Consider the following 13,825-nt stretch of genomic DNA (forward strand, 5'->3'; position numbering starts at 1 on the left):
ACAATCTTCTCCAGGGGGTCTTGGGACGGGGAATAGACTGTCGTCAGCCATTGTTGCAGGGGCCGCATCTGGAGCCTGGCATGGCAGACCACACAAGTGTATGTTGTCATGTACACCAGCAGGTGCTGGCAGACCCTGGCCCTGGCAAAGATCAAGAGAGACCAGGCGCAGGTTATCATGATCGCCCATCCATGGCCCATGAACTCCTACCCACCTCCAGGGGTACTGCTTTGGAGTCACCCAACATGGAATGGACATGAGCAAGCACTTGAAGAAGAAAAGACAGTTACCTGTTCCGTAACTGGTGCTTTTCGAGACGTGATGCTCATGTCCATTCTATAACCTGCTGTCCTTCCCCACTGTCAGAATTTCCGGCAAGAAGGAACTGAGGGTTGGGGGAGGTGGCCGTGCCCCTTATACTGTGCCATGCGGGCGCCACTCCAGGGGGCGCCAGAGCCGGTCCCCTACTGATACTGCTGATGGAGAAACTTGTGGCACCGGTGCATGTGACGAGCACACACACCTAATATGGACTGGGCATGTGCAACGCATCTCAACACCAGTTCCGGAAAAGGTAACTGTCTTTTCTTTTTTTCTCCTCCCAAATTTAGATTTTTGATCCCAATTGCTTTCCAGCAGACAAACCGCCCAGTTCCTGTCGTATACTCTCTGAACACAGAGTTTCAGCTCTGTAACAATGAGAAAGTATTTTTAATGGATCCCACGAAATCTGAAATGTCTTTGGCAGAAATGGATTACAAAGGAGCTTTTTCAAAGGGTAAGGCTTTTTCCTTCGCCTTGTTAATTTACTTTAGCTAAAGGATCCATCTGTGCAGCCTCTATTATTGTGTAAGAGAAATGATGTGATATCGGAGATTTGTCTTGCCTATGTGAGCATGCTGTGTTATAGAATCATGCTACAACCCTGTAAGACCATGCCTATAACTGTTGTATGATACAGTCATACCACAATATGGCACCATCTACATCGGCAACTCTAAACTCTATCATAATATTATTCCCCAGCCTGGTTAATTTGGCTGTGTAGGTGGTCTCTTTAGTCTTTCTGAATAGCTCCTCTTCCTCCCATGTATATAAATATGACTATTATTCTCTCAACCTTGTCAGGTCAAATCCTATACGGCCGTGTGCTTTGGAATCCCGAACAAAATCTAAATGCTGCCTACAAACTGCAGCTGGAAAAAGTCTATCTCTGTACTGGCAAGGATGGTTATGTGCCTTTCTTTGACCCTACTGGAACAATCTATAATGAAGGGCCACAGTATGGCTGTATTCAACCCAACAAGTACCTAAAACACAGATTTCTGCTACTGGTAGGTTGTACACTGGACAAAATTGTGACACGGAATTGTGGCAGCTGTGGAGTTGTGGGTAGTTATGTCAGGGCAGATTCTGGAACCATCTCTTTGCTAAACGTGTGAGACTCTGTGACAGGAACACTTTGTATTTCTGATATTGCCTTTGGTCTGATAAAATTCCATGGAGAGCCAGTGAGGTTGAGCAAATCTCAAAGACACAGTTCACATCACAAAATTACTGAATGGAGATGGAGACGAAATTACTCTCTAACCCAGGTCAGGAGTGAGGCACAATGAGGCCCATTCCAGATGAGGAAAATGAGCCATTTAGCAAGCATGATAGCTGCCACATCTTAAATAAAATGTTTTAAACATCACCTCGTTTAGACCAAGGCGGTGATGTTGTAACACACTTTAGCTTGTCGTGGGTAACACTACGGTCCCTGTGTTTAGCTAACATGTTTGCGAAATGGCACCACATTTTCCTACTGTAGACAGGCTCTGACTGGACAGGAGGGGAAGCTTTCCCAGCTGTTGTCCGCACTGTGCACATTCCGTGTATAAAACAACCTCATGTTCTGGATTGTTGATCCAGCATCTTTCATGAGCACTAAATTCGCTTTCTCTTCTTCACATACACTGTGTAACTAAAACCCAGGCTGTTTGTTTGATCCATAGCTCTCATTTTTTACTTTAGTCTGCTCAATCGCTCTCCTCAGGCCTTGTCTACACCAGGCTTTTTTGTCTCCAAGTTTGCAGCATGGCTCCCAGTGCAGGTAGACCGACAATAGCAGTGAGATCGTGGCAGCTCAGGCTAGCCACCCAAGTATGTACCCAGGGATCAGGCAGGTTTTGTAGTGGGGTCGCTAGCTTGAGCTGCTGCCACAGCCATGCTCCAGTTCTTAGCATGCTAGCTAAAGGGATCCTCCGGAGGCAGCCGTACACCTGTGTTCCTCAGTGCCAGCACTGGGGGAATCCTCCCATAGCTGGATACAAGGCCTTTAGGGCTCTTTTAGGCCACTCTAGCCCCTTTATGCGGCATAAGTGGGCTGGAGCAGGGGTGAGGTTCTCACCCGTAGAGTAGACACACCTTTAGTTCTGTGTGCTTTCACTGAAATATTTGCCTACAGTGCTGTCTGTATCCTACTTTTTCTTATATGTTCCTAATGCAAGTAGCATCTTACTGCACAGCTATGTGAAAGGCAGGAGGGTGGGGGTTTTAGATCATATTAAATATAAATCCAAATCTTGTGGACGTTACCCATCTTTTCCTCACTCCTTATTCAGACACCTTTCCATTGGTCTGAGGACTAGGAAAAAGTTGAGGAACGTCCTTGTGATTTAGACCTCATTTTTAATGGAGAAAGGGTTATACAAATATATTTGTAATAACAGCCCCCTCAGCGTACAGAGGGACATTTACCCATCAATTTAACAAAAATCCTCTTTCATTGTATGAAATAGTGACTAGTGCACACCACATGTTGAACTATAAGTGCAGACTTTGAAATTAACATTTACCAGGGTCCTGGATGGCAGCCAGGCTACCATTCAGCAGCATAATAAAAGGTACCCTTAGTATTCTGAGTAAATTTTCATGCATCTGTGTATTAGGCTGGTTACACACGGCACTGGGGTTTTTAGTTTAATAAATCTAATCTAGGAATAGTCTATTACAACAAAATATGAAATGCTGTAAATCAAATTGCAATTATAATTATTTCTTATGCTCTGAAATGCCTTTATTAAAAATTATTCTTACCTAAGTCCTAGGAGCTGGCACTTTGCACAACCACTTGCATGGACCTGGGTCTTGGGTTTGACTTTTGGCTGAGAGAGGTGGGGCATTATTCTTGGACCTGGATTCTTGCTTCCGCTCTGAGAGATCTGCAGAGGTGACATGCTTAGCCTCAGGTAGCTGTGGCTAATTTATTGAGCGCCAGACGCATACCCACATGGATCTCAACACTATTAGAGCCTCTGTGTTCATTTTTATGTTTGATTGAGCAGCGCTTGAGGATGTCCTTTTTAGTGAAGTCCTCCTGAGTCTAGTTCAGCAGGGAATTGTTGGCTGTGCCTTGGTCTTTGCAGGAAGAAGGGAAGCTGAAGTAAGAAACTGTGAGAGTAGCAGAACTCTAACAGGAGCACAGAAGTCTCTCTCTGGGGAAAATAACGGCAACTGGATAATTTATGAAAAAAAATGGTTAAATTTCTCTTGGGGAAAAAATGAAAGGCAATATTAGGAACAGGGACACTTATGTCTTTGGATTAGCACCCGGAGTTAAGGAAGGAGTGTGTTTTAAGGAAGTTTTTGTCTCGAGAGGATGGCCTTTAGATGCACCAGAAGAGAGCTGTGCTGGGTCAGCTTGGACGGAGGCACAAGGACATGAGTGAGAGATGCTCTTCTTGTGTTCTTTTGCTGCTTCCTATAACACATTAACCAAAAAGTCAACTTTGACAAACCTCAGTTGTCATGTAGCTATTGATTGCCAGTTTGTTACTAATGCATGTGTCACCCAGAGTATGTTCACATTTCTTCAGTACATACTGCTTTCTGTAAATTCCAGGACCGAAACCAACCTGAAGTTACTGATAAGTACTTCCACGATGTACCTTTTGATGCCCACTTTGCCTCTGAATTGTCTGATTTCCACTTGGTGAGCAGCATGCCAGGAGTGGATGGATTTACTATGAAAGTGGATGCTCTCTACAAGGTGTGTTGCATGAGATGTACAGCACCACAAACCAAAATTTGTGATGCAAACAGTCCAAGATACTTTGTGCTTTACAGACTCTAGGCCTGAACCTGCATGTATAGAAGTCCAACACACACTAGGGCAAGCCTTGCAGTCTTATCTAATTTTCTGTGGACAAAGGCAGCACATATTTCCTAGTGCCAGAAACACTCTTCAACAATTTAGGGCCCTAATTCTATACTGGGATCCACTAGCACAAGTGTCTGTATCCATGCAGAGTCTCATTGAGCCCAGGTCATATTAACTTCTTTTAATGCTAATCTTCAGGGAGGAATTCCTTAGTGTTCAGTTTGCGAATGTGCTGAGCCCCTTTAACTTATTCTGAAGTCCACAGGAATTTAGAGTACTTAGCAGTTCTCCCGGGATCAAGCCACTCAGTTACAAAGGTGGAATTCCTAGAAGGTGGGTGCTGTCTCTGCATAGTTACCCAGCAAGATATGACTCAATGGGCAAGTTTAGAATATAGGTGAGATCTACATTGTCAACAGCTACCTGAAGGAAGCCATCTATCAGTGGGATTTACTGGAGCTGTATGTTAATCAATTTGAAGGTTCCTATTGACTCATTGCACATTGATTCAGCCCCTTAGCTATGGTGGGCTCTTGGACAAGGAACTTGCTCTTCCCTGAGATTCATCTCAGCTCACTTTAAAATCATCATATGTTGGAACAAGAGGCATTAGATGGGAGAATTTTATAAACTGTATTAAATAAATATGCATTATTTTCCCCTTCCCCTCCCTTACACTTTTCCCACATTTTCCCACTGAACTCAATTTGGATTTAGGGCTGCCCAGCATTCTTCAGGATCAGACCCTAAATTAGACAACGAATACCGTTCAGACAAAGTTCAGCTCCCCACAAACGCCCAGACTGGATTTGTTTGTTTGACCTTTCCTAAGACAGTGCTGTATTTAGTTTTTAAAATATATTTGTAATTAAATATTTGTAATGACAGTTCTCCAAGCCATTCAGCAAAGAGTCTCTTTTAAAAGAGTTGTTATTAATGAATAATTTATTAGGATTATCATAGTTATCAGAGCTGGTCAAAAACCATAAACAAATTTATAAAAACAATTTTACTGTTCTTTCAAAAATCAAAAACTGTCAAACTTTCAGAAGTTAAAAATGGAAAAAAATATGAATTTTTGGGCATCAGACAAATAATGTTGACACAAAATGTCATAAAGGAAATTTTAAAAAAATCCAACCAGGTATTTATTTATTATTTCTAGAACTGGACAGAACATTTTAAAATGATTAACACTGAAACAAAATATTGACAAAATATTCTGGGCAATGCTTGCCCCCATCTTTTGGTCACCAAAAATTGTTAATATATTGCTATTGGTCACCAAACTATGTGATAGTGTGATGGCTTCCATTGTGGTCGGTGCATGGAGAACTGAATGGGGACCTCCAGAGCTAAAACCATGAGCTGCTACAGCTTGAGCTAAAGCTCCCCAAGGACTGTAACAGACCCATAATATCTGTGAAAAAGGCACAGACAGGGACCTATAACATGCACTTGTTCCTGGCTTATAGAGTAGCACTTACCTATTTCCATCTGCTATGAACAGAATTCTAGCATCACTTTAGCTAAAGTCCCAGAGTAAAGTCTCTTGTGTGTATGTGCTGTCATAAAGGTGGAAGCTGGACACCAGTGGTACCTTCAGGTGATCTATATAATTGGCCCAGAAACCATTGCAGGGCCCCGTGTTCAACGGTCTCTCACTCACCACCTGAAACGCAGCCGCAGGGACCTGGTGGACAACAACGGCAGACTGATTCTGGATGACTCCTTGATCTATGACAATGAAGGCGACCAAGTCAAGAATGGCACCAACATGAAATCGCTGAGCCTGGAGGTGCAGGAAGCAGTCACGGCTGCTTCCTTATCACAAACAGGGGCGTCCATAGGAAGTGCTTTTGCTGCCATCATGCTGCTGCTGCTCGTGCTCCTGTTAGTTTGCTTCATAACTAGGAAATGTCGAAAGCAGAAGAAGAAGAAGAAAAAGCCTGCCAAAGACATCATGGAGGAATATCCGCTCAACACCAAGATAGAAGTACCCAAGAAAAATATAGAAAGGGCGGAGAAGAACATAAACAGACAATACTGCACTGTAAGGAATATCAATATATTAAGTGACAATGAGGGTGCCTACAAGGTCAAAGGTGCTAAGGTCAAACAAGTGAACTTAGAGGTCAAAGTTCACAACAATTTACATGATGGAACAGAAGTTTGAGAGTGCACATTTTTTTTTGTAAAAGCTTTTTATAAATTGTAAAAGAAAAAAATTAAAAATTTACTGGTATTTTTATAGTCTTGTGGAAAAGGGAAGAATATAGCTTTGAGTGGTGGACAGCAATGCATCCTCCCATGCTTCAACTCACAACTGAGCTACCTCATTCAAAGCAGGACTGTGTGACACACCCAGGGCAGAAAACATTGAAACTTTCATGTGGTATCTCTACCAACACTCAGTTCTGGTTTACGCTACACCACTTTCATAACAGCATTCCTGGCATCCAAATATTTACGTAAGCTCTACAGTGATTCTAACAAGAACCGTTCATTGTAATGGGGTTTAATAATGCTGTAAGATGAACAGGGCAGTGCAGTATCCTTAGATCAGATGCACAGTGTTTCGCAAAGATCCTTGTAAGAGCTGGAATCTATTCAATTCCACTCTATACTGCTTTCCTTTGCTCTTCCTTTTTGCTGGAAGACGTCACGCAGAACATGACTGTTTTGGTCAAGCATACAGGCACACACAGCCAGTTCTGAAACTAATGCCAGTATCTTCTCAATGGATGATCTGCATGGGAGTGAAATGCTCTTTGAGAAAATCACCGCATGCAGAGGGCCCACACATAGCAGCAGGTATCACTTAAGCTCCATGTTAAAGGGAAATTAAGTTGTGCCCAGGACCTTCTGCACTGGAGTGATTGTCACTCTCAAATGAGTGTGAATCTTCCATTGTTCTCCATCCTGAAGATTTAGGGTGAAATCCTGGCCCCCTTGAAGTCAATGGCAAAACTCCCATTGACTTCACTCTGACTCTTTGAACTACCAATCCCATCACCTGTCCTTCCAACTCAGTGAAGTCTGGAACCCAAAATCATCTGTTTGGTCTCCCAGTCAGTAGCAGCAGCAACATAATAAGATTGAAACACCTTTCATTGAGAACCCTCCACAAAGTCAATGCAAAGAACTATTTGGAGCAGTCTAGATGAGGGGGTTGTCCACTTGGGGGTTGCAGACAGTTGGTTGTGGGCCACAGTGCCCTTCCTATATTGTTAAATGGGATGGAATCCTAGTTAAATCCCAGCTATATGGGAGGAGAGTCCTAGTATTGAAAAGAGCAAGAACCATTGATAAGGGTAAAGCAGTTGAAATGTTCTAACTTTTGTTTACAATGATCTGAGCACTTTGTACTGTAGTGTGTTACATTTTCATGGTGCTGTACCGATATTAATGAACCTCTTAGCATTATTCCAAACCTGATATTTGATTTTGGTGCGATACCAAACCTTTTCTCCCCTGACCCTCAGTCACATACAGTACAGATGGAACAGTTGCTCTATTGCATGATGCACTAGAAAATAGCGTGCACAAGCATGCCATGCCTGTTATTTATTAAACAATATTGCCTTATCTGCAGTGATTTCCGAACTCCTCAGTAACCTTTACACTCCTGGGTGCATTTTAAACTGCATGGAGTGTGGAACACACTCATCCCCCAGACTTTGAGTTCCAGCTATGTGCAAACTGGAAGTAAAGCAGCTGGTATTCACTACTGCCTGCCAGTTTTAGGTTTTCCCACACCATTACAAAAACCCACAGCACAACATGTGTCCTTGTTTTTAAGAAGGTTCTCTTCATTTTAAATTTATTATTTTTTAAAATGGAGGGACAAAAAAGCCAAAACTTGTTTTGACCGCAGTAGAGCAACTGCAACTCTGGTACCTAATGATTCCATTCACACTTTATAGTAAGGTTCCATTCATAAATCTAATAAATCATAAATTACAAATTATTAATAGATGTTTTAGTAAATAATAATAAAGGTCAGTTTCATTATCCCTTTTTATGGATGGGGAAATTGAGGCACAGAGACGGGGACTGACTTGCCCAACATGACCCAGCAGACCCCAGTGGCAGAGCCAGGAATAGACTCCTGAGTCTCAGGGGACAGTTCACTAGTCACTAGGCTACAAGGGTTAATCACTTGTTATAGAGGCCAAGAGTTTGCTTATAATCGTTTGACACATTCTACTGATGTGCTGATAAACATATGTATCTTATGGCTGCCAGAGGCTTATAACATCACTGCTCATGTATTAACCCTTTTCAAACTATTTGTAAATGGAACATCACTATGAAGTGTGACCATGATTCCTTTAGCTGTGTCCCCCATCTCTATTATAATATTTCCTGATGTGGCACCATTTCAGGTTTGTTTCTGGTAGCTCAGGTACTTGGTTTACATACTCATACTCACACCAACATCACACAGACATACCTAAACAATCAATATTTTGGGTTGTCAAAGAGCTGATATTACTTTTCTGGGTCTTTTAGGCATTTGGCCAGAAGGTATTGGTTTGTTTCTCCCACAGATTCAACAGCAACTGGATAATATGTGTAAATATAATATGTAATGTGCATTTTCTGAGTGGCGGTGAGATCTGATTATTCAGCTTAAATATTTACAGGGGGGTCTGTTCTCCCTGTGATGCATGCAGACTGCTCCCATCAGTGATTGTTTTAGACTGCAAGCTCTACATGGCAAGGACTGTCTGCTTTGTGTCCTGAACAGCACTGAGTTGCTCAGTGCCTAACACCAGATATATCATAGTGTTAAATGGGAGTTTTATGCATATGTTTATGGAAGCTGAGAGGTGGAAAGTGGCAGTAAAGCCATCTGATTTCACACAACACTGTGTAATAACAGAACCTGAGATCCTTCCTGTGTAATGTCCACAAAACAAATATAGGAACCACCATATTATTTATGACAACCTCACACTAGTGACTTGCCTATGGAAAATTAAAACGCCTGCAAAATTTGGGGTGTTCCTTCATCTCACTTTGATTGTCAGTATCCGCTCTGTTAGATGTACACTTCAAATGAAAGTGTTGAAGTTTTGGATTTGTGACTTAATCATTTTATTCACAATTGTCAGCTGTATTTTATATATGTTGATCAAAGACTGTGGATGCTATTTTATTTCATTCAGATATGTCGCACCCACCTAGTCTCAGCTTCTGCAGTTTGCTTGTTAATGAATTATAAATCCTAGTGTACTTTTTTTTTAAAGTATTGAAATTAGTACAAATAAAACTTTGGAAGTTCATTTTCTCTTGTGTATTATGGTGCTGTATAAATAAAAACAGAGCCAAGGTGCAATGTTACAGTTCTCCGTATTTGTACAGTTGTTTTAACCTGATGACACTGGGGACATTATATATTTCTGCTCCTAAGAAATAATAATGTTGAGACAGGCTTATGTATGACTGCATTTTTCTGACCTTGTGTGTGCATATGTTTTGATATCCTTCAGTTATATCAAATTATTTTACTGTGCACTGCACCCCCAGTGAAGACCATCTGATATGATCTGAATATATAACTTGTTGTGCTGTCAACCTGTTTTCTTGAATCTCATTATAATGTATGTATTTTGAATATCACTCTATTTGTTATGGAGTTAATGGTTTTTTTCATGCAGTACAACATGTCACAATACAAATTTTTTGGCTAATAAACAACATTTTGGTTACTTTTTGACACAAGCTTTCAATTTATTTAATTCTTCATGACACACATGAAGCACCTGAATCTCTCTAGTCAGTGCTTTGAAGAAAGATGTCTTAAAGTTAGACACGCATAGTGTTATCCAAAAGTTCAGTTATAGCCTAATTATTTCCCATTAAATTAGCAGTCATGTTATCGTTGTTCAGCATTAAATTTTAAAAAATTACCTCATATCTAGCTAAACTGTAAAGGCTATCAGTGTCTCCTCAATCATTTTACAAGAACTATTTAGAAACAGACTTCAGGAATTTAGGTGGGGTTACTCACCTCCACAGGTAACTACTTCCTTGTCCCAATCTGTGAATCCCGGATAAGACAGCCCCACTATGTCTTACTTATTCTTTTTTATTTAAAAAATTCTCAAAATTTTGTTTCCTTTTTTTTTTTTGAAATATTGAACTCTCGGATTTTTTCCCTCTGTCGTCCTTTCTTCTCTTCTCTTCTCTATATTTTTATAGACTCATAGACTTTAAGGTCAGAAGGGATCATCATGATAATCTGACGTCCTGCACATTGCAGGCCACAGAACGTCACTCCTGTTATAGACCCGTAACCTCTGGCTCAGTTTCTGAAGTCCTCAAATCATAGTTTAAAGACTTCAAGTTACAGAGAATCCACCATTTACACTAGTTTAAACCTGCACGTGACCCGTGACCCATGCTGCAGAGGAAGGCGAAAAACCCCCAGGGTCTCTGCCAATCTGACCCAGGGGAAAATTCCTTCCCGACCCCAAATTTGGCAATCAGTTAGACCCTGAGCATGTGGGCAAGACCCACCAGCCAGATACTTGGGAATAAATTCTCTGTAGTAACTCAGAGCCCTCCCTATCTAGTGTCCCATCACTTTTCTTCTTTTCATTTTATTCTTTCCACAGAAAAAATATGACTGCCACTTAAAATTCCAGCCACTACACACTTATCACCATTTCCTGAAAAAGAGCTAAACTCCGCAAGTTGGGTGTAACAGGGAAATCTTAATCCTCCTCATTGAAATGAATGACTCTCGTAAGTCCCATTTCAAATCCCCTAGCCCCCACAGAAGAACTCAGTACCACAGGGAAAGAAAGAAACTTCACAAGCATTACAAATTTATAGTGCAAATTGCAGTAATGTCAATCAGACACCTTCAAATGGCCTCTACTGGTTTTGCAGTCCTCTTAATCCGTTCTCTGAATAATTTCAACTCTCAAAATTACATAATCTATCGGTCTACTTGTGCTGATTCAAAATCTTCCAGATCCCATGGAGCTCCTAACCTTCACAATAAGAATCCTGAGTACAAGAAGCAACAGACTCTACCAGATCCTTCAATTGGCTTTTGTCACTTTAATATTCTTTTTTTATTTCTATTTAAATATTCTCGAGCCACATTAGACGAGCCCATCAAAACCTTTCCTCTTATAGATATTAGATCAAAACCAGTAGAAGCCCTTTGGAAACTCTGAGGAAATAACCACATGTGATCATGCACTGTCTGATCTCCCCTTTAGGCCACACAAAGACTCACCTTCTGATAGACCAGTATTCCAAGAAGTGCACAAAGCAGTAGGGAGCTTCATTTCTCCCTCTGAGTTGCTTAGTTCCTTCCACGGAACAAAATAGATTCTTCCAGCCACTGAAATCAGATCAGCTGTGGAATGCTGTAAGCTGCTCCCAACTCGATAGTCTTCCCATCTCCAAATGGGGAGGAGGAACACTGCCTCATGCCCAACTCCTTATTCTTCGTAGAAAAAATGCCATTTGTGCCCAGTGTGGTAAATGTGCCCTCTTTCAAGTCTGTCTTGGTCTTGGAATTTTCTCAGCTCCCTTTCACAGGACAGACCATTTCTCCTTCCAAATACAAACCGCACTTTGAAGCCATTATTTTCTTTTTCTGCAAGAATGGAAGTGCAGAAAGTCGGGCTTCCTAAAACATCCACAGGACAAAAGGATGGTCAAACACCATCTCCTGCCTAGGAATTCCCAACAGGGTTGATTTTCAGCCCTGAAGCAACTCTATCCAAAGTGCATGGAGTGATGTGCGAGGCCTAATTGGACACAAAGGACCAGTCTCCAGCGCCCATCAGTGTCTCCTCAGTCACATTAGAAGAGACATTTAGGCAAAGACTTGAGGAATGTACTAAGGAACTTGCTTGGAAAGGGGTTCCTTGCCCCCAGCTGAGATTCCCAGACAAGACAGAGTTTCCTCCAATGCTCCAGTAAGTCTTACTTTCTTTTCTCCCTTCTTGTGCTTGTCAAATGCTTCCGCCGGCCCACTAATTCCCTGATTTTCAATTCCTCGCCTTTCATTTCTTCTCTTTTACACCTATGCTTTTTTCTCTTTTCCTATTCCTTCTCTTGTCTTTCATTTCCTTCCATCCACTGCGAAACATTGACCTACCACCGTGCTATCTACCCATTCCACTCCTCACCAGCTTTTGGCTTGAGCCCTGAAATCCACACTGGGAAGAGCAACCTGACTCCTCTCACACAACGACTTGCTTTCCTGGAGCTGGTTGCCAGGCTTCCAGCTTCCACAGATCTGTTCAGCGGCACAGAGAGAAAGAATAAAACTTTACAATCCTTTAAATAACACTAAGTTGCAGCTGGCTCCACTAGATCCTTCAACCCGCATCTGTCGGTTGAACATTCCTCCTTTCCTTCCACTTGAGTGTTGTGCAGCCTCAGAAACAAAAAGTCCATCAGCCGCTTTCCTCCTCTTGAGTTTTGATTGAAACAACTGGAAGCCCTTTTGCCAAATGTCAAAGGAAATTTCTACTTGCGATGGTGCGGCTTCCCATCCCCTTTTCACCACCATTAGCCTCTCCCACTGATTAAAGGGGCCACACTCTTCATTCTGAGACACTAACAAGTGCAGGAGGCAGTGGGGAGCTTCACTTCTCCCTTTCAGTTGCTTAATTCCTTCCATAGAACAGCGTAGACTCTTTCCTACACTTTAATTAGAAGATCAGCTGTGGAATGCTGCAAGCAGCTCCCAACACGACAGTCTTTCAGTCTCCAAGTGGGGATGAGGAACACTGCCTCATGCCCAGCTCCTTATTCCTAGTTGGAAAAGTGCCATTTGACCTGTGTGGTAAATGTGCCCTCTTTCAAGTCTTACCTGGTCTCAGAATTTTCTCAGCTCGCCTCGTGGGACAGATCTTTTCTCCTTCCAAATACACAGCTCACATTGAACTGAAGCCATGATTTTTCTATCTCCTGCCCAGGATTGTCCAAGTGGGTTGATTTCAGCCTTAAGCAACTCCATCCAAAGTGCCTGGGCAAGTCCTAACCAGATGCGAAGGACCAGTCTCTTCAATCACTTTTAAAGAGATATTTTGGCAAAGACTTGAAGAGCTTTTATATTGACTTACTATTTTATGGCTCTTATCTCCCGCTGTAGCTCTCCCAAACCGGTTTTGCTGATTGAAGGGGCCATGTGCCTCTTTCCAAGAAGCTGATAACTGCAGGAGGCAGTGGGGAGCTTCACTTCTCCCATTGAGTTGCTTTGTTCCTTACATGGAGGTAGACATTCTGTTTCCTACACTTAAATGAAAATAGGAGTGATATAATGGTGTAAACTCTTCCAAAAATCATTGGTCTTCCAATGTATCTGAAGGGAAGGTACTAACTACTGCAGTGGGCGAAAGAGCTGCACATACTGTTTTCTGCAAATAAAAATCACTGAAAAATGCATTTTTCTTACAAATTAGCTGAATAATTTCCTCTTCACACTTTTTGGCGGGAATGAGATTTTGTTCACTAAATAGCTGGATGAGAATAAGTTAGTGCTGTTTTCTCTGTTACAATGCTTAGCTCCATTTTTAGCACAGGTTTGGTGGATTAAGTGAATCTTACTCCTCCTTATAAACTGATTAGAACTAGAAGTTGTTTCCAATCTTTAAACTCCCACAAAGCTGAATTCCACAGAGAGAGAATCCTCGAATCACT

General features: G+C 41.8%; 1 protein-coding gene across 5 annotated transcripts in view; it reads left to right on the plus strand.

Moving 5' to 3' along the window:
• The window catches only part of FRAS1 (Fraser extracellular matrix complex subunit 1), a 308,408-nt gene extending 298,563 nt beyond the window's left edge, over window positions 1-9,845 (plus strand). For 3 of the 5 annotated variants that reach the window (XM_084627178.1, XM_084627179.1, XM_084627180.1), the window contains 4 exons: window positions 612-778; window positions 1,129-1,334; window positions 3,887-4,033; window positions 5,721-9,845. In XM_084627178.1, the coding sequence (XP_084483304.1) occupies window positions 612-778; window positions 1,129-1,334; window positions 3,887-4,033; window positions 5,721-6,320 (1,120 nt within the window). In that variant the 3' untranslated portion in view covers window positions 6,321-9,845. Of the gene's footprint in view, window positions 1-611; window positions 779-1,128; window positions 1,335-3,886; window positions 4,034-5,720 lie in introns of those variants that run through there. The other 2 variants (XM_084627181.1, XR_014711451.1) reach the window with 2 other exon arrangements.
• Window positions 9,846-13,825: the final 3,980 nt, after the last annotated feature.

This window comes from Lepidochelys olivacea (genome assembly GCF_965140295.1).
Source record: "Lepidochelys olivacea isolate rLepOli2 genome assembly, chromosome: 4".
Classification (NCBI taxonomy): Eukaryota; Metazoa; Chordata; order Testudines; family Cheloniidae; genus Lepidochelys; species Lepidochelys olivacea.